A 25,308-nucleotide genomic window follows, 5' to 3' on the forward strand; every position below is an offset into this window, starting at 1 on the left:
GTCTGGAGGATACTAGCACCAGTTTCCAAGCACCCTTTCCCAGTGGAGTTGCCCAGTACATGACTACATGACTCAGTCAATCCCCCAGCAACTAACTGCAGCAACATGTATCAAGTGCTTTTTACCAGGAAAGCTCTCTTGAGTCTAAGAGGCCAGAGGTTTGTTTTGTTTTGTTTTGTTTTGTTAACAAGGTTTAGTCACCAAATCTTCAGTCTCCCAGAGGAAAAGCAGGTGTTCACCATAATCGTACTTTTAGCACAAATGATCCAGAAAAGCTGGTAAAATTTGGCTTAGTTTCCAGACATGAAAAACCCTCATCAATTAATAACAAAGGCTCGGTTTCCAGGAGTTAGCCAAGGGCCAATTATGGAAGTATGCAAGTACTTATAAAAATGTACAGGATTTGAACAACTCACACCTGCTGGGTTAACTCTTCCTTATACACCTGGCAAGTGAAGACATACAATTCAGTGTATGAAGAGTGACTACAGATCAGGTAAACCACTTTTAAGAGACACAGTCCCCATACCAGGTCCACCCATCTCTTTCTGACCTTTCTAAGGATACTATTACTCTGTTACATCTATACCTCACTCTGGAGCTTAGGAAAGCACAGCAGAAAGCACTATGTTAAAAGCTTCATAATGAAGTAGTTAGAGCTGTTTTATATCTCATTCTTTCTTTCAAAATCAAAGGTCAAAAGATGGAATAAAGAACCGAGACCAGCATTTTCCAAACTATTTCTCAAGAAATGTTAATAGGTATTGTGCAAATAAATGGTTAAATAAGTATTGGGGACAGTCTATACAATATCCCTTCCTTGGAGATTTATGAGGTTTTCCAGCATTTTAAAAGCTCTAATCTTAAAATTAAAAAAAAACCTGTTAATTTTATAAATCTATTCATTTACTGAATTTCTTTTCCCAGGAGCAATTTTAGAGTGGGACATCTATTAACATCTGATGGAAAACCGTGGGGGAAACTCCAGAATAGAAAGATTTTACCTGAGGTTCTTTAAGGGTGAGATGTCATGCCAGCATGTTGGAACCATCCCAGTCATAACATAGGTGATTCTGAACATACTTGGATATTCTAATTTTGTAAATTTTTTTCAATTAACAAGTTGATTTCATGATCATCTAATGACTAGAACTGAAAACCATGTTAGCACCAATGCTGAGTAAATTGGCCATGACAATGCAATCAATAATAAGAAAATGTAATGAGCTGATCAGTGAGGAGACAAAACTTGATTACATAATCATATTTAGTAAACTCACTGACTTCTAATTTTGGCAAAGGTACTGCTGCTCTTTCAAACACTCAAGAATAGGCTTACTGTTTCATCATAGTTTTCATCCTAACTAAAGGATGGTCTAATTGTGTCAGGAAAAGACCCAGCAAGGATAAAATGAGAATTCAAGAGAAAGGGGCAAGCACTACCACTGGTATTCCAGAAACTACATAGCAGAACTGGCAAAAATCAACCAGAAACAAGTTATAACCTAAATGTAGCTCTTTGGCATAGTTCACATATTTAGAAATAAGTGTCATTGCTGTTTTCTTTGTCACTTGCTGCTACAAAAGACCATTCTGGGTTGCTAATAACAACCACAAGTCTTTTCATAATGAAAAGTAAGTTATAAAGTGGAAATGAAGTTTGAAGAGGAGGAAAAAAGAAGAATGAGTCCTCAGTGTTAATCTCTAGTTCCAACACCTCCTCTTTCTTGCTCTTGATTAACTACCGTCAAAATCATTCCCATTTTCACCACTCTTAGATCCCTGAAATAGTCAACTTAAATATTTCATCCATCTTTCCTCTTCCCTTCCACTCCAGGGTTCCTATTTCTACCTAAGCTTCTGAATCTTCACTAGTCAAGAGCCTCATCACCACTGGGAGGCAGACAAAGAAAAGAAGTGGAAGTTTCACAAGTCATTCAGCATAAATTGTAAATTAATTGTGTCATTTGGAATCACTTAACTTTCCTTTTAGAACAAATCTAACCAATGCTCAAAGTTTTATATATCTACCTTTTTACTAAGACAAAATGAGCAAATAACTGCTAAATCTCACCTGATGCTTCATGTAATGATTCATGTAGGGAGTTGCCATTCTACTAACTTTGAGGCAAAATGGACATAGCAAGTTCTTAGTGTTTTCATGAGATGCTCTAAAATGACTTTCTACATCAGAAAATGATGATGATCTAAACTGGCACACCTGGAAATACAAAGAGGATTTAGTTTAACTTCAAAGTTCATAACTGAAACACGATTACATCAAAGTAGCAATGTCAAGTCATTCGTTTAAGAGGAATATCATGCACTACTAATTCAGCTCTGTTGCCTCTACAACCAAGAATTCTAGCACTGGAAATAATAAGTATAATCCTTGAAACAGAAAAGTTATCTTTTGAAGTTTAGGGATATATTCCTAAATATAACCAGATTTCCTTCTTTTCAGGTCTACTATCCCCCCTAACTTGCTTGAATTTTCAAACTCTGACATCTCTTGTCTGAGAAAGTTTTTCCTGCTACATAAAATAGAATATTCTTTTCTTTGGATTTTAGACAGCATCCAGGCTATGGCAAGAGGCAATTTTTCTTATCTTGCTATCTAATTGGGGACCACTTCAAATTCTGGAAAAATACAAGTTCCAAAGCATTTAGCTAAGTTCCCCATAACTAACAGCATTTCCTATTTCTCTGCCATGTCTATGTTCTTCTGTACATGGTAAGAAAATCCACATATTTGTCTTCTCCAGCAGGGTATTCTGTTTGTCTAGTACAGGGGTCAGTAAACCATAGCCTCTAGTCCAAGTCCAAACCATCAACACGTATATGAGTTATATCAAGGGAGCTTCCACTATTGAAGATTTTAGTAATTCATTTTATTCTAACAGTTATTAAAAAGATCAATAGAATAATACTATTTTGTAGCACATGAAACTAAAACAAGTACCTAAGTACATGATAAAATGTATGTGTACCTGGCAAATATATGGCATTTCACCGGGTTTATGAGTATCCTTCATATGTTGCAAAAGAGCATGCTCTGTTTCAAATGATAATTCACAGATTTTGCAAATCGCTGAAAGTAGGAAAAAAAAACCACATTACCATTTTACAGATGTATAATAAATGAAAGATTAATTTTGTACATCCACAACAATAGCAATAAGTAGTAATAGTAACAGTGGTGATGGCTCCAATAGTTCCATAGTTGTTAACTCTGTAATGTTGTTCCACGGACTCTACTTATATTACTTACCTCTCATGCCATCATTGACAGAATACTGCTATTTTACCCCCATTTTTCAGATGAGGAACCTGAGGCACAGAAAGATTAAGTAACTTGCCTAAAATCTCACAGCTATATTAAGATGCAGAACTGGAATTTAAATCCTAGCTAACCCCAGAGTCTGTGATTTTTAATTATCATTGTGGTTACTTTTCTTATGAGAGTATAAATCAAGACTAACGATTTCATACTTGCAAACCAGAGAACCCCAACTTAGCCCCCTATACATAATGAATGCATGAGTTATGCAAAGGAAGTTTCTATGTACAAGAGGGACTTCAGTTTTAAAAAGCAACTCTATCGAAAAGTTTATATAAGTGAAAACTTGTCTTTAAACTGTGCCCTCAAATCCGAAGTCCATTTCTCATTTTTAGGTTTCTAATCAGAATTCTTAAGGATTCCTCATAGTTTAGATGACCAAAAAAAAATTACTGTTCAAGACTTCAATAAAATTGTGACTTACTAGAAAACTCATGGGGAGTGTGTGTACTCTCAATGTGACACTGCAGCTGGAATGGTGTGGGATACTGACGGTAACAATGCTGGCAGGTAGTGTGGTTTTCCCAGCTCTCACTGTTCTGCTTCTCAAGTTCCAAATGGTGCTTCATGTGGTTCATAAACCTGTAAGTGATTGTCAACAGGTACAAATATTCAGATTTATAATCAAGGGAAAAAACCTCTTAAATAAAGATTTGAACCTAAATGGTAAAAATGCAGTTGTAGTACTCAAAATAGTATCTCCAAAGTCTTAGAGTCCTCTAGAAAAGTGTGCACTTGAAATAACCACATTTAGGGGCGCCTGGGTGGCTCAGTGGGTTGGGCTGCTGCCTTCGGCTCAGGTCATGATCTCAGGGTCCTGGGATCGAGCTCCGCGTCGGGCTCTCTGCTCTGCAGGGAGCCTGCTTCCCTCTCTCTCTCTCTCTCTCTCTCTCTCTCTCTCTGCCTGCCTCTCCGCCTACTTGTGATCTCTGTCTGTCAAATAAATAAATAAAATCTTTTTAAAAAAAAAAAAGAAATAACCACATTTATTTGTTTGTCAGTCAGAGAGCAAGCAAGCAGAAGTAGGGGGAGGGGCAGGCAGAGCAAGATCGATGCGGCACTCGATCCCAGAACCCAGGGATCATGACCTGAGCTGAAGGCAGACTCTTAACCGACTGAGCCATCCACTAGTCCCAATAATCACTTTCATTAAGTGGCTCAGTAAACAACTTTCTTTGCATCTTTTATTTTTTTTATTTAAAGATTTTATTTATTTATTTGACAGAGAGAAATCACAAGTAGATGGAGAGGCAGGCAGAGAGAGAGAGAGGGAAGCAAGCTCCCTGCTGAGCAGAGAGCCCAACGCGGGGCTCGATCCCAGGACCCTGAGATCATGACCTGAGCCGAAGGCAGCGGCTTAACCCACTGAGCCACCCAGGCGCCCCTTTGCATCTTTGTTTTAAAACAATCCATTTCTACAGTTCATATGAAATACCACTAATTTGCTAGAACTCTTCATTACTTCAGATTTTAAAAAATTTTGTAAAAAGGGGCTCCTGGGTGGCTCAGTCAGTTAAGTATCTGCTTTCAGCTCAGGTCATGATCCCAGGGTCCTGGGATTAAGTCTCGAGTCAGGCTCCCTGCTCAGAGGGAGGCCTGCTTCTCCCTCTTCTCCCCGCTCCTTCTCTCTGTCTGTCTCTCTCTCTCGCTATCTCTCTCTCAAATAAATAAATAAATAAAACCTTTAAAAAATTTTGTAAAGGACAACAGGCTTCTTTTCCATACATGAAGTACTATTTACATTTGAAAATAAAATCCCTACAGAAAGAAAATCTTATCACCAAAAGCACCTGCACAGTCCCGAGAGAAATCTTTCAAAGATATACAATAGGTTGTCGGCTGCCTAATGACAAATTAATATTTTTATTTGTGCTTTGGTTTCTAAAGGCAAGTAGTAGAAATTTTAATACCTTTAATTATGAGGATTTTTCTTGATTACAAGAACCTTTTTGTTTTATTTAATAGTGGTGGTTTACTGTGAGCACAAACACTTCATTTTTCACAGACCATGCCCTCTGAAGCACAGTCCACTTTTTAGCTCTACATTCCACTATCATTCCACTATCAGATTCCCTAATAGGTTTCTTTTTTTTCTCAAGGTTTTATATATTTATTTGACAGAAAGAGATCACAAGTAGGCAGAGAGGCAGGCAGAGAGGAGGAAGCAGGCTCCCTGACAAGCAGAGAGTCCGATGCAGGGCTTGATTCCAGGACCCTGAGATCATGACCTGAGTTGAAGGCAGAGGCTTAAGCCACTGAACCACCCAGGCTCCCCCTAAGAGGTTTCTTATAAGAAGGAATTGTGACCTTCGGTGGCAGAGAGTAAAATATAAAAAGGCAGATCTATTGCAGAGCGCTTATTAAAACTTTTTACTAAATTTCAAAGTTATTCAAAGTAACAATTTTAATACTGAGTCAAATATTAACAGTTACTCATTATGAGTTCCAAAAGGATATAATCTTGAAGTGATAGTGTCATCAACCTAGGTAGCAATCATAATACACAGGCTTTAACACTTACCTTTTTACATCTCCTGCTCATGGCACACTCTGAAATATTTTTTTCTCCTTTAATTTTTTTAAGTAGGCTCCACGCCCAATGTGAGGCTTGAACTCACGACCCTCAGATGAAGAATCACATGCTCTGCCAACTGAACCAGCCAGGTAACCACCCCCTTTAATTTTAACATCATCTCTATTAAAATCTGTTTTGTAAAAAAGTCCTAGTTTTGGCTAAATATTTACATATAAAGGTCATAAGCCATTAACCTTTCAGCTCATAACTTTAAGTAATAAATAAAATCTATCTGTATAAAGTGATCTGTTAACTAACTAGCTATCTCTCAATTATTACACTGCCCCCATCGGCAGTGCACGTTTCTCAAACCAGCAGATGGAGATGTGGGAAAAAGCAAGCCCCTCACAAAACAATTCTCAGAATAAAATATCCCTAACTGGTTTTAGTGACACTTAATGCAGGAAAAAATAATCCTACAATATCTTGACAGGGCAGAGAGTAGAAATCTTGAACTATCAGCTTCTATCATCCTCTAAAACCATCAATTTGCCATCCCAGATTTTACCATTAAGGTAAAATATTATTTAACACACATTAACCTCTTTGGTTACCCAGAGTCTACTGTTCAGGTTTTACTTACTAAAAATATGTCAAAAATGCTACAAAATTTCTAAATATCCTAATAATGTGTAACCAGTCCTTTGGAATGAAAACAAAAAAAAAAAGGGAAACTTCATGTTAAATAGTAAATGGACTAATCTTACAGGAGAAAACAAAATGCTATTGCTGAAAGAACCTCGAATATCATATAACATTTAAGTATAATAAGGAACTTAAACAGAGACCCACTTTTCTATGTATTTTACTAAATTTACTAATTTTCTTTTCTGATTATTTTACTGTAAAAAGGTAAAGATATGGAAGCAGGTCACAGAGTTCTATCCCACTCTTTCAGTGTCACATATCAAAGCACAATTCTCTTCTCTTAAGCTACCGGACCATAAGCAACTAATGGCTATTAGGGCTTGATAAAAGGAGGTAGAGAAGTATGAAAACTCATATAAATATATGTGAAAGGTCTTTGAAAACTCTAAGGCACTACCACAAATGTAACATTCACAATTGTTTTAGGTTTATATTACAATGCGTTTCGGGGGTTTTCTATGTACTTCATTTTGGACTCAAGAGTTCATCAGACAATGAAATAAATGCTAGGCTTAGAAATGACCTATAGGATACCTAAGAATGCTAGTTGCAAAGGATAGTTATCAATGGTAAATATCTTTAAAAGTTTACACATGCATGTGTGTATATGTGTGTGGCACAATATACATACATATGACTATCTCGTCTAAGGGAAGTATACTGATGTCTGTAATTTACTCCAAAATGTAAAACAAATCAGATAGAGTCTATTGGTGAACAGGTGTGTGGTACATCTGAGGTAAAATGTTAATGGTAGGATCAAGGTAGTAATTATACAGATGTTTACTGTAAAATTTTTTCAACTTTGAGGAATATTGGAAAATTTTTATGATAAAATGTTGAAAAGACAATGTCAGGCTACATAACCAATGAAAAATACCAATCAGTATATCTTGTTACTTTGTTTTGGTTGCTATCTTACTTAGGATTGTAGATACATAATATGCCATATTCCTCAAAGACTGCAAAGTGAAAGTTCCTAAAATTTAAAGCATAACATATAAATCTTCAAAATCTTTAAAACTAAAAATTAAATCTCTACTTTTAAAATGTGTTAAATTAAAAACTCAAAGTAGATGTGTTTCATAAACTGGCACTTCTCTAAAGAAGATCATCAAAAGTGTCACTTTCTCTGCAAGGTTAATGTGATAAAGATGATAATATGAAGTGAAAAACTAGAGTGAGTATTAAGTAAGAATAACATGGAAGAGGTCAAAATGGATAAAGTAGTTCTTCCTGTGATAGGCAAAGCAGATTCAAAAGAAGCTTAATAATAAAAACACCTCATTGAAAATTATGAATTCGATGATAAATATAGACAAGTGATTTTTCTCTAAGTTAAAATAAATTTTGCCCTTAAGTTGTATTAAAGAAATACAATGAAGGGGATCCACGTGTCAAACTCCTAAAATAGCTTATCTAGGATAGCACAGAAAAATAAAGATATGATATTTATATCAGTAGCATTCCAATTTTCAGACAGAAAGAGAAATAAATATTTACATACCTAATATTGTTTTTAAGAACTTTCAAGCAACTGAAGCATTTAAAGGTTGTGTAAGTCTTCTGTTCATCATCAATAGCTCCTTCATGTCTTCCATAGTAAAAGTCACTAACTAACATGATCAATTTTCCTTTCTCTGCACCGTTTTTTTTATTTTCAGTAATAGCAAGTTCTGCTTTAATCATTTCCAAAAATTTATTTACCATGTCTGGACAACAACGCTGAAAGAGAAAAAAAAAATATATGTAAGGTTTACTTAGGTCTCTTCAAAAAATTAGATACCAAAAAAATGATTCTCTGTTTATAACTAGGGCCAGCTTCTGTAAAACTATGCTTAGCAATATATCTGGAGAGACAGTCACCAAAATGTTGGCTTCTTTCTTTATAAAGTCTAAAAAATTCAAACAATAAAAAATTCAAACATCTCTTACCTTAATAACGAAATAACTTCAAAAACAAATTAAAAACCTGATGCCAGGGATGGCTATATACCTAACACCACTTGTAATTTCAATTTTCAGATGTAAATATTTTAATAATTTGATCCTTGGCCCAAAACCATTCACTTCATATATCAAGATATAGCTTAAAAGGAAAGGTATTTTATTTTATTTATTTTATGTTTTTAAAAGATTTTCATTTATTTTTTTGACAGAGAGAGAGAAAGCACAAGCAGGGGGAGATATAGGCAGAGAGACAGGTAGAAACAGGCTTCCCACTGAGCAAGGAGTCCAATGCACAGCCAGATCCCTGAAGCCTAGGATCATGACCTGAGCCGAAAGATGACACTTAAATGACTAAGCCACTCAGGTGTCCCGGAAAGGTAGTTTTATATGCCATTATGTACACGTTAAATTATCAAATAATACAGTAGTATTTTGGTAAAGCCTGGCTGGAACTTGACTATAAGCACAGGTAACTTGCCATTCTCCAGACTCAAGGTACTGGCAAATGTACCGGACACAAAATGATAAGTGTAAGTTATAATTTAAAAACCTCAACACATTCTATCTAGAATGCTGAAATATGTGAAGGGGAAATCAACCTCATGAATAAAATCAAGACCTCATAAAAACTGACCCTAATATGGATACTTTCATATATAAACTTTTAATTCTCAATGAGATAAAACTAGTTCATTTATTATATACAATTTTCAGTTGTGGAATTTCACTAAAGAATTCTTTAAGAATAGCTAGAGAGCAAAAATATAAACTTTTCTTTTTTTAAAAAAAAGATTTTATTTATTTATTTGACAGACAGAGATCACAAGTAGGCAGAGAGGCAGGCAGAGAGAGAGAGAGAGAGAGAGAGAGAGAGGAAGCAGGCTCCCCGCTGAGCAGAGAGCCCAATGCGGGGCTCGATCTCAGTACCCTGGGATCATGACCTGAGCCGAAGGCAGAGGCTTTAACCCACTGAGCCACCCAGGCGCCCTTAAAAATATAAACTTTTCTGGGCGCCTGGGTGGCTCAGTGGGTTAAGCCGCTGCCTTCGGCTCAGGTCATGATCTCAGGGTCCTGGGATCGAGTCCCGCATCGGGTTCTCTGCTCCGCGGGGAGCCTGCTTCCTCCTCTCTCTCTCTGCCTGCCTCTCTGCCTACTTGTGATCTCTCTGTGTCAAATGAATAAATAAAATCTTTAAAAAAAAAAATAAAAAAAAATAAACTTTTCTAAAAACCCAAACTACATACTCACAAAGCAACCACAAAGTGAAAAACCTAGAAAAATAAAAACAAAAAATTGTGACAGAATCAAGACCAATCAAACCTATCAGATCAATTAAATCTATCCTATCAATGAATACAGATGGGTGGGTTTAACTCAGCTACTGAAAAAAGAAATTTCACACAGGATCACAAAAGAAAAAAGGACTCTATGAAATTAAGAAATATACCCAAAACAAAGTGATTTGGAAGGCTTGAAAATAAAAAGTTAAACAAAGAATATAACAACAAATGGTAATAATGAGAAAACAAGGGTTGTGAAACTATGTCAAACAAAACAGAATCCAGGCCAAAAAGGGAACACTTAATAAAAATGCTAAAGGATACATTTACAATGAAGTTAAAAGAGATAAATCCATCTATATCCTAAATAGTAATGGCCATAGAACAGAATTAGAAGGTATCAAAGAAAATAGTGTTAATTTCAGACTTTGAGACCTACTCAAAAAATGACAGAACAAACAGATGAACATAAATGAAGACACAGGAACCTCATAACATAGTAGTATGTTAGATTTGATTGATAACTATCAATTCCATACTCCAAAAAGAAATCATATCCCTTATTTTCAAGTTTCTATGTAACATTCAAGAAAGCAGCCCATATAATTTTCAAAATGGAGAGAAAAGGACCTGGGCTTTGCCATCAAAGAGACTGAGGTTTCAACTTCAGCTATGCCAATTAACTGGCTATAAAACAATGAGAAAAAGATCCAGCCTAAAGAATTTTCTAAGGATTAAATGAAATAATACCTTAAAGCTTAGAACAGTGTCTTAGATCAACACAATGTTTAACTAACACTAAAAATTCTTCCTCTGGAAGAAAAGATTTTTTTCAAAATGGAAATCCTTACTGTACTATTATGTAAATTTAACTGATATATAAAAACGCGTAGTGGAATGCCTGGATGGTTTGGGTGGTTGGGCCTTTGCCTTTGGCTCGGGTCATGATCCCAGGTTCCTGGGAATTAGTCCCATATTGGGCTCCTTCCTCAGCTGGGCGCCTGCTTCTCCCTCTGTGTGTTGCTCTCCTGTTTGTGTGCACACACTCTTCCTTTCTGACAAATAAATGCAAAACCTTTAAAAACAAAGCATAAGCTAAAATGTACAAGTCTCACTTATGTTTTTAATGACAATGCTACAAGAAATAAAAGCTACATTTTAGAGTATTTTTGCTACTTTTTTCAGGTACAGAAGTATATATAATGTGCTATGATTTGTGTATAAAATGGAAAATAAGAACACTCATGTGTGCTTATACATTCAGAAATTAAGTCAAAGAGGATATAAAACAAATTAGTAAAAAATGATTTCCTTTGCAAGTCCTACTGGGAACTACGCAAATAGATGAAGTGGAATTCTTCACTGTGTACCTTCTTTTTTCTTCTTTTTTTAAAGTTTTTACTTTCATTAAAGTTAATTAACATACAGTGTTATATTAGTTTCAGGTATACAATATAGTGATTCGACACTTCCACACAACAACTGGTACTCATCACAAGTGCAGTCCTTAATCACCTATTTCAGCTATTTCTGCCCCCTTTGGTAACCATTAGTTTGTTCTCTATAAGTCTGCTTCTTGGTTTGTCTCTCTCTTTCTCTTTTTTCCTTTGCTCAATTTGTTTTTTAAATTCCACATATAAGTGAAATCACATGGTATTTGTCTTTCTCTGACTGACATTTCTCTTGGCATACTCTCTAGCTCCATCCAAGTCACTGTAAATGGCAAGATTTCACTTTCTATGGCTGATTCATATTCCATTGTGTATATATTCCACATCTTTATTCATTCATCAGTGGATATCTGGGCTGCTTCTATATCTTGGCTATTGTAAATAATGGTGCTATGAATACGGGGGTGCAAGGTATCTCTCAGAATTAATGTTTCTTTATTCTTTGGGTAAATACCCAATAGTTCAATTCTGGTGGTAGGGTAGTTCTATTTTTAACTTTTTGAGGAACCTCCATTCTGTTTCCTGCATCAGTTCACATTCCCACCAACACTGCATGAGGGTTCCTTTTTCTACACATCCTTGCCAACACCTTTTGTTTCTTGTGCTGTTTATTTTAGCCATTCTGACATGTGTTAGGTGATATTTTAGTGTAGTTTTAATTTGCATTTCCTTTATGGTAAAGAATGATGAACACCCACCTTCTTACACTTTTTGAATCACATGACTTCATTACCCTTCAAATTAAATAAACTAAAGGTAACTAAACTACTCAGCCTTTTCTCTTTCCATCTATGATGCAAAACATGATGGACACTGGGGAGGGTACGTGCTATGGTGAGTGCTGTGAATTGTGTAAAACTGATGAATCACAGACCTGTACCCCTGAAACAAATAATACATTATAAGTTAATTTTAAAAGGTCAATTATCATATGGTTTCACTTACTTGTGAAGCATAAGGAATAACATGGAGGACATTAGGAGAAGGAAAGGAAAAGTGAATTGGGGGAAATCGGAGGGGGAGAGGAAGCTTGAGAGACTGTGGACTCTGAGAAACAAACTGAGGGTTTTAGAGGGGAGGGGGCTGGGGAGATGGGTGAGCCTGGTGGTGGGTATTAAGGACATTTAATGTCCTTAAAACATGGAGCACTAAGTGTGGTGTATAAACAATGACTCCTGGAACACTGAAAAAATAACATAAAATTTTTAAAAATAATAAAACAGATAACTCTATTTTTTATATTTATAAATAGAATACTGTAGTGAGTATATTAATGAAGGATCATTGCTACACTCTATTTTTTATAAATATAAAAAATACTGTAGTAACTGTATTAATGAAGGAACACTGTTACATGCAACAGAATGGATAAATTTCACAGGCATGATGTTGAAGAAACAAGAAAAAGTGGACATATTTAAAGCTAAAGACTAGGCAAAACTAGAAGTCACAATCAAGGACAATTTGGGGAAGTGACTTTTTCTTGTACACTCGAGTGTTCTATTTCTGGAGCTGCAGTCTTGTAATGGAAGTGCTCACTTTGTAAATAGTGATTATTTTACTGGTGACTTGTTCAATTTTCTGTGCCCTTCAACAATTTAAAAGTGGTGTCTGATTCTCGACCTTCATTAATAAAGAGTTAAATCTGTTAATGAAAAATCATATATGTTTATAACATGTAAAATATTTTATATATTATTAGATTATAGTTAGGTTATATTATTATATATTATAACATATTAAAATTTTAAAAAGATAAAAAACATCAAGTATCTGTACATAATATCACAAAGATAGGAAGATTGAAAACACTGGCAAAAGTTAATTTTTATATAAAACCAAATCCCAAAGTCCAGTTCACAGGAATCACACTCAGGGAAGTAGAAAAAGTGATAGATCAAACACAGTTTTGCCCAAGAATAAAGAAATTGTGTTTGGAATTTTACAATTCTTTTCTTTCTACATTTTTTGTAAAATGCTGAATTTCAATGAAAAATCTGCCAATCTTTGAAATAGCAAGCAATGAACTTTTCCTAAGTTGCTTCTTTGCTTTGCAGTCTTCTCATCCCTTCTTTTTTTTTTTTTTTAAAGATTTTATTTATTTATTTGACAGACAGAGATCACAAGCAGGCAGAGAGGCAGGCAGAGAGAGAGAGAGAGAGAGAGAGAGAGGGAAGCAGGTTTCCTGCGGAGCAGAGAGCCCGATGCGGGGCTCGATCCCAGGACCCTGAGATCATGACCCGAGCCGAAGGCAGCAGCCCAACCACTGAGCCACACAGGCGCCCCTCATCCCCTCTTTCTTGAATATAATCTGCACTGCCTTTTTTCTTGCCTCCTTTCTCCCTTCTTGCCATTTATATTTGGGCATGCAAGAAGAATACAGATTATCTTTCCACAGACAAACAGAACGCTGCAATATCTACCAAAATATTTTAAGCGGAATAATACTTAGACCTCGTATTTCATTAGTACTTCAAAAATTACCCAAAACCGAATTTCAAGAGCTTCCTATGCCAACATAAAGCTAAAATTTATAACAATTACACAAACTATATTCTGGTTTGAGTTAACACTATCATTTCTTGTGAAATGCTCTACCATTATGAGTTTACGTCCAAGTGTTGAACATTAAAATGCAAGACTGGGACGCCTGGGTGGCTCAGTTGGTTAAGCAGCTGCCTTCGGCTCAGGTCATGATCCCAGCGTCCTGGGATCGAGTCCCACATCGGGCTCCTTGCTCCGCAGGGAGCCTGCTTCTCCCTCTGACTCTGCCTTCCACTCTGTCTGCCTGTGCTCGCTCTCGCTCGCTCTCTGACAAAAAAAAAAAAAAAAAAAAAAAATCTTAAAATGCAAGACTGAGATTTTGAGTAATGTGACATGCATATGTCACCAGACAAAAAATCATGTTAAAAAAGGAATTTTTAAGTTACAGGAAAGATTAAGCACCAAACAAAATGCCTGCTTTATAAGAGGTTTGAATGGCATTACCTAGTCAATAAAATATCCTGAAAAATATATTATTTTCATTAAAAGTTAAAATACAATATGCATAGATTCTTTTTTTTTTAAAGTAGGTTCCACATCCAGTGTGGAGCCCAATGCAGGGCTTGAACTCACCACGGTGAGATCAGATCAAGACCTGAGTGGAGATCAAGTTAGATACTCAAGTGACCCACCCAGATGCTGTACAATATGCACAGAGATTCAAGCGCCAAGGGTGAGTGCCAGCGGCCTGGGGACCCTATAGGACAAAGGCTGCAGCCCCTGCACAACTTGGTGGCTGTAATGCATGGGACTCACTTATCTGGGAATCATTTGGGATTGAATAGAGCAATGTAATTACCGGCAGCCCCAGAGAGGGATCCCCTACTGCTGAACTGTTTTTGCTGGTTGGGGCAAATGATTTTACAAATGAGATTTGCCAGTGACATCTGCTCTACAGGTGGCAAAATGTCAGAAATGAAGAGAAATGTTAAGATCCAAGAAAGAAATGACTTATCTGGGAAAACTCCAACACCCACAAATACTCTTAGGGCTGTCACTAAGAGAAACACCAGACTTTCTACAAAGTCTTCTAGATATAATACTTTAAAGAGCTTGGAGGTAGGTCTATTTATTCCATTTCTTAAAATACAACATATTGTGTTTAATGTATTCTCTCAAGCCTCAGAAATCAATTCAATGACAGTCACATCTCTTAGACAAAGCAACAACTAAAGCTTTGATCTAGCAACCTTAGCTGTAAAGCAACTCCCACACATTGTCACTTTCACCTTACTTCAGCATCCAGCTCCAGAAAACAGATACTTTTACCAATAATTTTATGGTTGATAAAGCCATTATCACATCTAATAAAATTATCAAAGATTACTTGGTGTTCTCTAATACCCCCCCCAAAATACAATATGCATATACTACAGAACATATAAGCCTATTTTTTTAAGATTTCATGATTGGGAAAGATTTTAAAATCTTGTATAAAGATAATCATCATAAATATAAATTTTTGCTTAGGTTATATATAGAAATACCAATGAGAAGATTTCTTATCTAAATACCTGGACAAACTGGCATTTACCACATATCAATCCTTAATGTTTTCAGAGAGTTGTCAATATTTTTAAAAATCAAAACTTTTTTAAACTTTTTTTAAAAGATTTTATTTATTTTTTTGTCTGAGAGAGAGGAAGAGAGAGAGAGAAAGAAAGCGCACAAACAGTGGGAGCATCAGGAAGAAGAAGAAACAGGCTCCTTGCTGAGCAAGGAGATGGATGTGGGACTTGATCCCAGGATCCTGGGATCATGACCTGAGCTGAAGGCAGATGCTTAACTGACTTAGCCACCCAGAGTCCCTAAAAGACAAATTTTGAAAAAGTTTTACCTTCATGTGATATTTCAAAGGATCCAGAAGATTAAACTTTACATTGCACTTTGGACAGGATCTTAAAAAAGATGTTCCAGTTTTATAGTGAGCTGATGAGGTATTTGTACCTAAAATAGATTAAAAATTTTCAGGACTCAAATTCTTTTTTAAACATTAAACAACCAGTAATAAAAGTTTAAAAATTCCTATCAATTTCTAAAATTAATATATAAATAATATAATTTCTATTTTATATGCTAGATTCATATTTACCTTTTGATATCATAACATGGGAAGATGTCACTGGAGGAGAGTTACTTAGAGACAATGAAGCAGAAGGACTTATATCAGAAACACTTTCGCTGGTCTTTGGCTTTTTTGGAGTAACACTGTTTACTTTAGAAGCAGAAGAACGTTTTAATATAGGCAGAGTTTCATTTATACCTAAAATAATAGAGGGAAAAATATTTGTGAATACTTTAGTATAGAACACTGCCTACAAATGCTACTAAAATGGCTTTATATTTGAATTTAAGTAACCACCTTGAAGCTAAATTAAAGATAATATAATTGAATTATATCATATAAATGACAAAGAATGATCAAAATTTGTATGATCACAAAAGAAAAATTTATATGATCAATAGAAAAATTATACAAATAGCTATTATGAACTACACATATTTGAACTCACAGAATAAACTTTTTATACAAGAAAATTCTAAAAATACTTTTAAATAATATATAAATAGGTATAAAAGAAGTCAGACCAAAAGAATCTGAAGCAAAAGAAGAAAAAAAATGAAAACACAGAGAATGTTCAAAGCTCAGTTCGCACAAATGAATTTACCTTTAGATGCTTAAATACATTTAGGCTTGGAAACAAAACAACCTTTGTTCTAAAAATTCAGAGAAACCCTTTAAGATACTTAAAAAACAAAGATGCCTAATGGAAAACTCTGAGTTGGTTCTTTTTCCACTTACTAACAATCTGATGGGTTTAAATTATCCGTTTATTTCCTACGAACCAAGTACAAACAACTAATCTTGAATAATACCTTGCTCGTTCATATGAAAAGTCTTGTTAGTATAATGGTATTCAAACTATATTCCCCTGAGGCTAATGGTTTTGCCTTAGGGAATTTACTAAGCATGTCAGATAGAAAAACTCTCCTTTTACCATTTTTTAAAAAATTAGATTTTTACATAAAATTTTGTTTGAAGAGATTTCATTACCAAAGATAGTTCTGAGTTTGAAAACCATCACCTCAAAGGCTAAGGTATCATGTAATTCAGGGCATTTGCAAAACAAGTGGGGTTATTTAGGCTAAAACCAGACACAACAAAACTCCTTTTGAAAATAACATACAATTGTACTTTGTGATAAAGATTCCAAAACTGCACACCATATTTTCAATGCTCCCAACTATACACTAATAGGAGAAGCTGTAGAATAGAGAAATACATAGAAAAGGAAAGCATTGCATTAGTGGACTCCTCTACCAAATTTGTAGATCATTCTTTGGCTTAACAGAAATGATTTTTTTCCATCTTCTAGCACATGGTTACTGACAGCTATACTACAGGCACTTGGGACTAATATCTGTATCATCACTAACATTTTTCTCAGATGCTTAGGTTACTTAAATAACCAGTAAGTGCTGGTATTTTGGCAACTAGTTCCCTAGCAGGCTGTATCATAAAATAGACTGTTTTGTATACATTTTTTTTAAGTAGGAGTAAATCTCCAAGTTAAATAAAATCACTCTAAGCTCAATAGTTTTAAATTCTAATACTTTAACTTGTTTATTTCTATTGCTCTGGCTTGTGCTGTTCACTATCTTCAACAGTGCCAATAAAAATCTTATTCTCATTCCTCAAAATCAAGTTCCGATCCAAACTTCTCCAAGAACCTTCTGTCATCATCTTTGACAGGAGTCTATTAATCATGCTTCTGAACACATAATACATATTATCATTCATAATTATCATTCTAAGAACTGTTTATTGTCAAGTCCTTTAAAGGTTTAAGGCATTTTTCATTTCTCACTTATCTCATTTGAGCCTCAAAAAAGGCCTGAGGTAAGTAGAGCAAGAATTAAAATTATATCTCCAAAAGGTGACTTCAGGTCTGGAGAATGAATGTATTATCTGAGAAAGATAAAAGTCTGTATTTCAATAAAATGAGAAAATTGAAGTGTAAAGAGTGACTCGATAAAGGCCACAAACATCTTTAGGATACAGGCTCAAACCCACACCTTCCTAATTGACTATAACGCTATTTCCCATCAGGGCAAAGTTCTCCTTCCTGCAATACAACTTACAGAGAGAAGAGGCATCACTGTCTTTACCCCCTAGAATCTTTAAGAATTCAGACTTTTTCTCTGAATAAAGACCATGTACATTATAAAATCAGATTTCAGACAACTATTTTGCCTCATTTATTCGGGCTCTTGGCTATTTTACTAATTAGATAAATGACAATTAGGTGATTAACAAACCACATGTTATCAAAATGGGAAAAATATTTTTGGCAAACATATTACTATAATTTTTTTCTATTTTGGTTTGGTAAATGTACGTAAATTTGTTAGTAAACAATTTAAACATTAAAAAGGCTTAGGTACCTCTGTCTAATTATTGAAATATAACAAATTTACTCATATACAAACAGCAATTGCTTTGATTATGGGGAATATTTCAACTAAATAAAATTCTTTCATGGTATACTAATTTATTTCAAGTTAATGAAGAACTTTGTTATTATATACAAAGAACTGTAGTTCTTCAATTGAAAACTCACATTATTCCTTCAATGGGTATTTACTAAGTACTTACTGTGCACAAATCACCATTTTTGTAATAATCCCTCTCTTTTTAAATTCCCTCTTTTTATAATAATACTCTATAATCATATTTAACTATCATATCAACATCATTTATTTGGAAAGAAAGACACCAGCTTATTAAAAAAAAATCAACTATAACCATGTACTTTTTCTCATACTAATGGCCTTCTAAATGATTAATACTTTTTTTATATGATAGTATTAGGTCATTAGGAGCCTTCCTGGACTCACAGAAATTACATGAAGATTTTTCAGCCATGACTGGTTCCAAGTGAGAAGGAGCTAAAAAAATACATGTTAGCTAACTTAATAGAAATATAATATTCTATTATTAAATACAAATTTATAAAAAAGAAATCACACAAGAAATGCATTCAGGGAGTGTTAGCTTCTATTTTATGGTACATGAAAAACTTAATATGAAGGTATGGGTTTCAAAACAGAAATTCATTCCATATCTATATTCATCAAGTTTCTTTTCAGTATTTTCAAAAAAAGTGCTAAGCCAAACCTTCGATATAAATTGTTGATCCCTCTTGGGACAGTGGAATTGTATCCTGGGTCAAGTCAAATAGTAACTCTGAAGAATCATCCGATTCAACTTGTGATGAATTCTTTGTAAAATCCTGTAAAAAGTTATAATTACTTTGTTTCATAAGCTTGTAAAAAGGTAAATTAAATGTATGACAATACTATAAACATCTTAATAATTCAATTACTGATAAGCTATAAAACACTAAAATAATTATTACTCTGTTTAAGTTGGCATGTAGTGGGTAAGGGTTATATGGGAACTCTCTGGATTTCTTCTGCAATTTTTCTATAAATCTGAAATTAGTTTGAAATTAAAAATTACAATTACAAAATAATGACATTATTATTGGCAAAGTAGACACGTTTTGGTACAACTTTTCCACAAGAAAATTTTGGAAATATCTATCAAGGGATTTAAAAAGTTCATATCCTTTGGCCCAAATATTCCACTCACATGAATTTACACTAAGGAAATGAAGATATTTAATGAGAATTATTTATAACAAAAAATAACAACCTGTATGCCCAACAATGGAGGAATGATTAAGTAAATGATAGGCTATAATGCAACATCATGCTTTTGAAAAGTAACCAAAAAGAAAGAAAACTGTTTCCAATATGAAGTTCAGTGAAAAAAGAGGAGCTCATATCTGTGTACAAAATGTAATCCTGATTGATATATTCTATATACCACACTAGTCACCTGTAAAAAACGAAATCAAAGTACAGTATGTATTGTCTTCTGTTTCCTTTCTAACTACCACCCCTATACACAGCACCTTTATAATAGGAATATAAGAGTCTTGCTTGCATGTTCTGTGCTTACAAGTTGAAAAAAAATCAGGTTTTAAGAATTTTACTTTGTTATTAATTTTTCTGTTTACATGAGCTTAGTAAGAAGTTATGGAGGCAGATATTTAACTGAACCAAACCATTCCACTCCTAGAATTTGAGCATTACAGGCAGATTTCTGCATTCGAGTCTTAACATGTATTATATAAAATGGCTATATGACTCAATGATGACTTTATGACTTAACTGTAACCAAGCATAATCTTCTGCAAGGTAAGTATTTTCTCCAAATATTTGCACTTACAAATGAAAAAATTCACTAGCAATTCTCCAAATAGTTCTTTCACAGAAGTTCCTCCAAATAAAGTTGATATTTATTTTTTTCTAAAGATTTTATTTATTTGAGAGAGACAGAATGAGAGAGAGAGAATGGGAGGGGGGAGGGTCAGAAGGAGAAGCAGACTCCCTGCTGAGCAGGGAGACTGATAAAGGACTCCATCCTGAGACTCCAGGGTCATGACCGAGCCACAGGCAGTTGCTTAACCAACTGAACCACCCAGGCACCCCTAAAATTAATACTTTAAGCCTCTTCCTAGGTAATAACTCTGGCCAATTAAGTACCATCATTTCATAGAGTAGACATATTAGTCAACAAATAAATTATTAAAATAAGTTTCCAATTGGGAATTTTTTATATCTCATAAAATAGTTCAGAAAGATACAAAATACAACAGTGAGGTGTGAGAGGCAATAGAATGGGATTTATTTATTTAACTTTGGAACCTTGGGCCAGTCACTTCTGAGATTCAAGTTTTCGCCTTTCCAACCGAAATAATAACTGCCAATCATTGTCTATTTAAAATGTAGTTGACTCTTTTACAGTCCATGTATCATATCAGGTAGTTATAACAACAGTACTAATAAAGGCCTAATACTATCTCCCACTTTATAAATAGGTAAACTAAAGTTCAGTATAGTTAAGTAAGACTCCCAATACAACCCAGCTTGTTATGAAGCTGGAATTAGAACCGAGGTTGCCATGATAATAAATCCTGTGCCCTTGGGGCACCTGGGTGGTGGCATCAGTTAAGCATCCAACTCTTCTTTTTTTTTTCCCTAAGTAGGCTCCACACTGGGTAGGGAGATCATGTCCAGAGCCAAAACCAAGAGCTGGAAGCTTAACTGACTGAGTCACTCAGGCAACCCAGGTGTCCACCTGACTCTTGATCTCAGCTCAGATATTGATCTCAGGGTCCTGAGTTTAAGCCCTGTGGGTATGGAGCCTACTTAAAAACAAAACAAAACAAAAAAACCCCTATGCCCTTAATCTATAACACACTGATATTAAAAGGAATAATAATTATCTTCTAGACTGCCCCAAAGAGTCGTGGTAAAGAGAAGAAAACACTTAAATTTTTCAGAGAAAATTCACTTATGTAGGATTCTCAATTTATTTGAAAATATAGATCCATCATTCTCCGCCCTGGCTCATATGAGAATCACCTGGAGAGTTAAAAAACAAAAAAAAAAACAAAAAAAAAACAAAACTACCATGCCCAGGCCTCAACCCAGATCAAATAACAAAAACTATTTTTTAAAGCTTCCTAGGATTGGCGGGGGGGGGGGGGGGGGGGGGGGGGGGGGGGGGGGGGCGCCTGGGTGGCTCAGTGGGTTAAAGCCTCTGCCTTCAGCTCAGGTCATGATCCCAGAGTCCTGGGATCGAGCCCCGCATCGGGCTCTCTGCTCAGCAGGGAGCCTGCTTCTTCTCTCTGCCTGCCTCTCTGCCTACTTGTGATCTCTGTCTGTCAAATAAATAAACAAAATTAAAAAGAAAAGATAAAAAAAAGCTTCCTAGGATTGGGAAACTAATTGAGGAGCTTTGATTAAACAATCATGCCCAGAAAAACAAAACATTCTGAGTTTGAATGAGCTCTAGTTCCTAAATTTTTTAAAATGAAAGGTACCACCCCCTCCATTATTCTCCTTTTCTAGTTCCAAGGTAGGAATAATTTTCATCTATCTCCATGTAAATAATCATGTTCCCCCTTTTTTTGTTTTTGCTTTTCTTAAATGCCAAACAGCTTATGATAGCATGAGAAACCACTGAATCAGTCTGATTCCAGTTGGAATAAAATAATTTTAGTATTTCTGGCAGCCTGCCATTATCAGGTACACCTATAAAGTTTTTATTAAAAACAGTCCATGGTTGCTTAGAGGATCTGAGTTTGAGATCCAGTGGTTTGGATAAAGATCCTCATTTTAAAAAATGCAGAAAGTGAGGCCCACTGAGGTTATAACAATGCTTTGGCTAGGAATAGATGGAATCAACACTCAAGTCTTTCATCTTCAATCTAGATTTCTTGGACTACTACTCCAGGGCTCAAATTATTATTAATTCTTTCAGAATGTAGATACAAGTTTTCCAAATATCTGATTTTTTTTATAGGTGTCATAACATTTAATTCCCCTAATACTTCAGCATGCCCCGAAATATTTCCTCACATAACTGTAATACTACTACCACTGCTAACAAAATTAACAATAATTCCTTAATAAGATTTGGAATAATATAGGTCCTATAATAACCTAGGTCCACATTTGGACCTATGTAATTGTTCAAAATATGGATTTTTTTTAAAATTTTTTATTTTTTATAAACATATGTTTTTATCCCCAGGGGTACAGGTCTGTGAATCACCAGGTTTACACACTTCACAGCACTCACCAAAGCACATACCCTCCCCAATGTCCATAATCCCACCCCCTTCTCCCAAACCCCCTCCCCCCAGCAACCCTCAGTTTGTTTTGTGAGATTAAGAGTCACTTATGGTTTGTCTCCCTCCCAATCCCATCTTGTTTCATTTATTCTTCTCCTACCCACTTAAGCCCAAATATCTGATTTTTAAAAGAGTTTTTATTTTATTTTTTCAAAGATTTTATTCATTTGGCAGAGAGACATAGCACAAGCAGACAGAGCAGCAGGCAGAGGGAGAGAGAGAAGTAGGCTCCCGCAGAGCAGGGAGCTGGATGCGGGGCTTGATCCCAGGACACTGGGATCATGACCTTAGCTGAAAGCAGAAGCTCAACTGACTGAGCCACCCAGGCACCCCCATTTTTTTTTTCTATGACAGGCATGCTTTGTACATTTTTAAGCATGAAAAACTGCATGGTAGATTCTAAAGGTGGCCCCCATGACTCCCTCCCGATATTTATACCCTTGTGTAATCTGTCCTTGGGTGTGGGTGGAACCTGCAATTGCTTTTGACCAACAGAATATGGCAAATGGGACAGAATGTACATGATTATGTTATATAGCCCATTTTGCTGAGGATTCACTTTCCCTTGCTGGCTTTGAAGCTGCAACCAGTCATGTTAGGAAGACTTATGTGGCAAAGAACTAAGAGCAGTCTCTGGCTGACAGCAGCAAGAAACTCATGCCCTCACTCTGACAACCCATAGAGAACTGGGTGTTGCCAACGACCATGATACGGTAGCTCTGGCTGACACCCTGATTGCAGCCTTGTAAGATCTTGAAGCAGAGGACCCAGTAAAGCCATGACCTGACTCCTAACAGGAACCACGAGATAAGTGTATATTGCTTCAAGCTGCTAAGTTTTTGATACTATTGTTATGCAGCAATGATCGTTTGAAAAGATTTTATTTATTTACTTGAGAGAGAGAGAGAGAGAGAGAGAGAGAGAGAGAATGGCGCGGGACACGAGAGAGAAGAGCAGGAGCTGGAAGGAGAGGGAGAAGCAGGCTCCCAGCTGAGCAAGGAGCCCAGTGCGGGACTCCATCCTGGGACCCTGGGATCGTGACCTGAGCAGAAGGCAGATGCTCAACTGACTGAGCCACTCAGGTGCCCTGATTGTTTAGCAATAATTAACACATGGTGCTCTGTCGACCATCCGTTCAAGCAAAAATAGCATTCTGTTAAAAAAAGCAGCTAGGGGACGCCTGGGTGGCTCAGTTGGTTAAGCAGCTGCCTTCGGCTCAGGTCATGATCCCAGCGTCCTGGGATCGAGTCCCACATCGGGCTCCTTGCTCCGCAGGGAGCCTGCTTCTCCCTCTGACTCTGCCTTCCACTCTGTCTGTGCTCGCTCCCGCTCGCTCTCTCTCTGACAAATAAATAAATAAAATCTTTAAAAAAAAAAAAAAAGCAGCTAGTTCAGTTTGCAATTCAAGTGGTTTTCCTCAAGAAAACCTTCATACTATACATACAGAACTCTTTTATGCATATTATCCACTTCATCACACAGATTATTTCAAAAAAAGTGTATTTGCCAAGGATTGAGAGTTAATAAAATTAGTAACAATTTATTACTTTTTCAAGGTTATTCTCAAGTGAAAGTGCAATTTTTCTACTGTGAGTGCTTGATGGTCACTAATACAAAAACTACCAGTACCGTTTGGTGACACTGCCTTCATTCATATTAAGGGACCAGCAGTTTTACCCTCGACTGCTTTTGAATCATCAGTGCTAATGCTGACAGAGTGAAGAGAGGAAATGTATCAGTTTAATTACCACAAGTTTTAACTTCAGGAATCCCTGAAAGGGTCTCAGGGAACCCCAATGATCTGTAACTATAATGTTGCTCTAAGGCAGTGTTTCTATGCTTAAATTAAATTATGAACAGATGCATGTATGCATACATAAAAACCTCTGGGCTGGGGCACCTGGGTGGCTCAGTTGGTTAGGCATCTGACTTTGGCCCAGGTCATGACCTCAGGTCTTTGGATCGAGCCCTGCATCATCTGCTTTTCTCTCTCCTTTGCCCCTCCCCCTGATTATGTTGTCTCTCTCAAATAAATAAATAAAAACTTAAAAAAAAATAAAACCTCCAGACTAACCTGGATTGAAATACCAGGTCCAACTTTTATTTACCAGTTATATGGCCTTGAGTGAATTATCTAGCCTGAGTTTCAGTTTCCTTAACTATAACATGGGGATAATAATTGTGCCTACCTCATAGAGAAATATTACAAATGAAATGATACTAATTTACATATAACATTTAGAATAAAGACTTACCCACAATAATAGACTAACAAATGTTAAATATTATCATTAACTATTACTGCTGTTAAAACTTTTAAAGCTGGGGCGCCGGGGTGGTTCAGTGGGTTAAAGCCTCTTTGCCTTCGGCTCAGGTCCTAATACCAGGGTCCTGGGATCGAGCCCTGCATCAGGGCTCTCTGCTCAGCAGGGAGCCTGCTTCCCTTCCTCTCTCTCTGCCTGCCTCTGACTACTTGTGATCCCTGTCTGTCAAATAAATAAATAAAACCTTTAAAAAAAAGTTTTAAAAGCTAAGCCATGAAACTATGTTTTCAGAGTAAACAGCAACACAATGACCTCAAAACAATCTTCCCCAATAAGAATACCTGGTTCTGTTTACTCTCTTAAGAATTTTGCCATTATGCAACACTCATTACTGATCATGTTTTTACTCACCTTTAGAGAGTCTAGTTTTCAATATTATACTATTTAAGCATATTACCTGATACATTGAAAAGCTGGTTAGTTCC

At 35.8% G+C, this 25,308-nt stretch overlaps 1 protein-coding gene across 4 annotated transcripts in view; it reads right to left on the reverse strand.

Moving 5' to 3' along the window:
* The window catches only part of ZNF280C (zinc finger protein 280C), a 64,273-nt gene that overhangs the window by 19,758 nt on the left and 19,207 nt on the right, over nucleotides 1-25,308 (reverse strand). For all 4 annotated transcript variants that reach the window (XR_004282535.1, XM_032330655.1, XM_032330653.1 and 1 more), the window contains exons 7-13: nucleotides 18,968-19,082; nucleotides 15,881-16,051; nucleotides 15,626-15,735; nucleotides 8,071-8,288; nucleotides 3,765-3,922; nucleotides 2,991-3,091; nucleotides 2,075-2,221 (exon numbers count right to left, since the gene is read on the reverse strand). Coding sequence is in view for 3 of the 4 variants with exons in the window: in XM_032330655.1 (XP_032186546.1) it covers nucleotides 2,075-2,221; nucleotides 2,991-3,091; nucleotides 3,765-3,922; nucleotides 8,071-8,288; nucleotides 15,626-15,735; nucleotides 15,881-16,051; nucleotides 18,968-19,082 (1,020 nt within the window). In the remaining variant the exon portion in view is untranslated. The remainder of the gene's footprint in view (nucleotides 1-2,074; nucleotides 2,222-2,990; nucleotides 3,092-3,764; nucleotides 3,923-8,070; nucleotides 8,289-15,625; nucleotides 15,736-15,880; nucleotides 16,052-18,967; nucleotides 19,083-25,308) is intronic.

This window comes from Mustela erminea, chromosome X (genome assembly GCF_009829155.1).
Source record: "Mustela erminea isolate mMusErm1 chromosome X, mMusErm1.Pri, whole genome shotgun sequence".
Classification (NCBI taxonomy): Eukaryota; Metazoa; Chordata; class Mammalia; order Carnivora; family Mustelidae; genus Mustela; species Mustela erminea.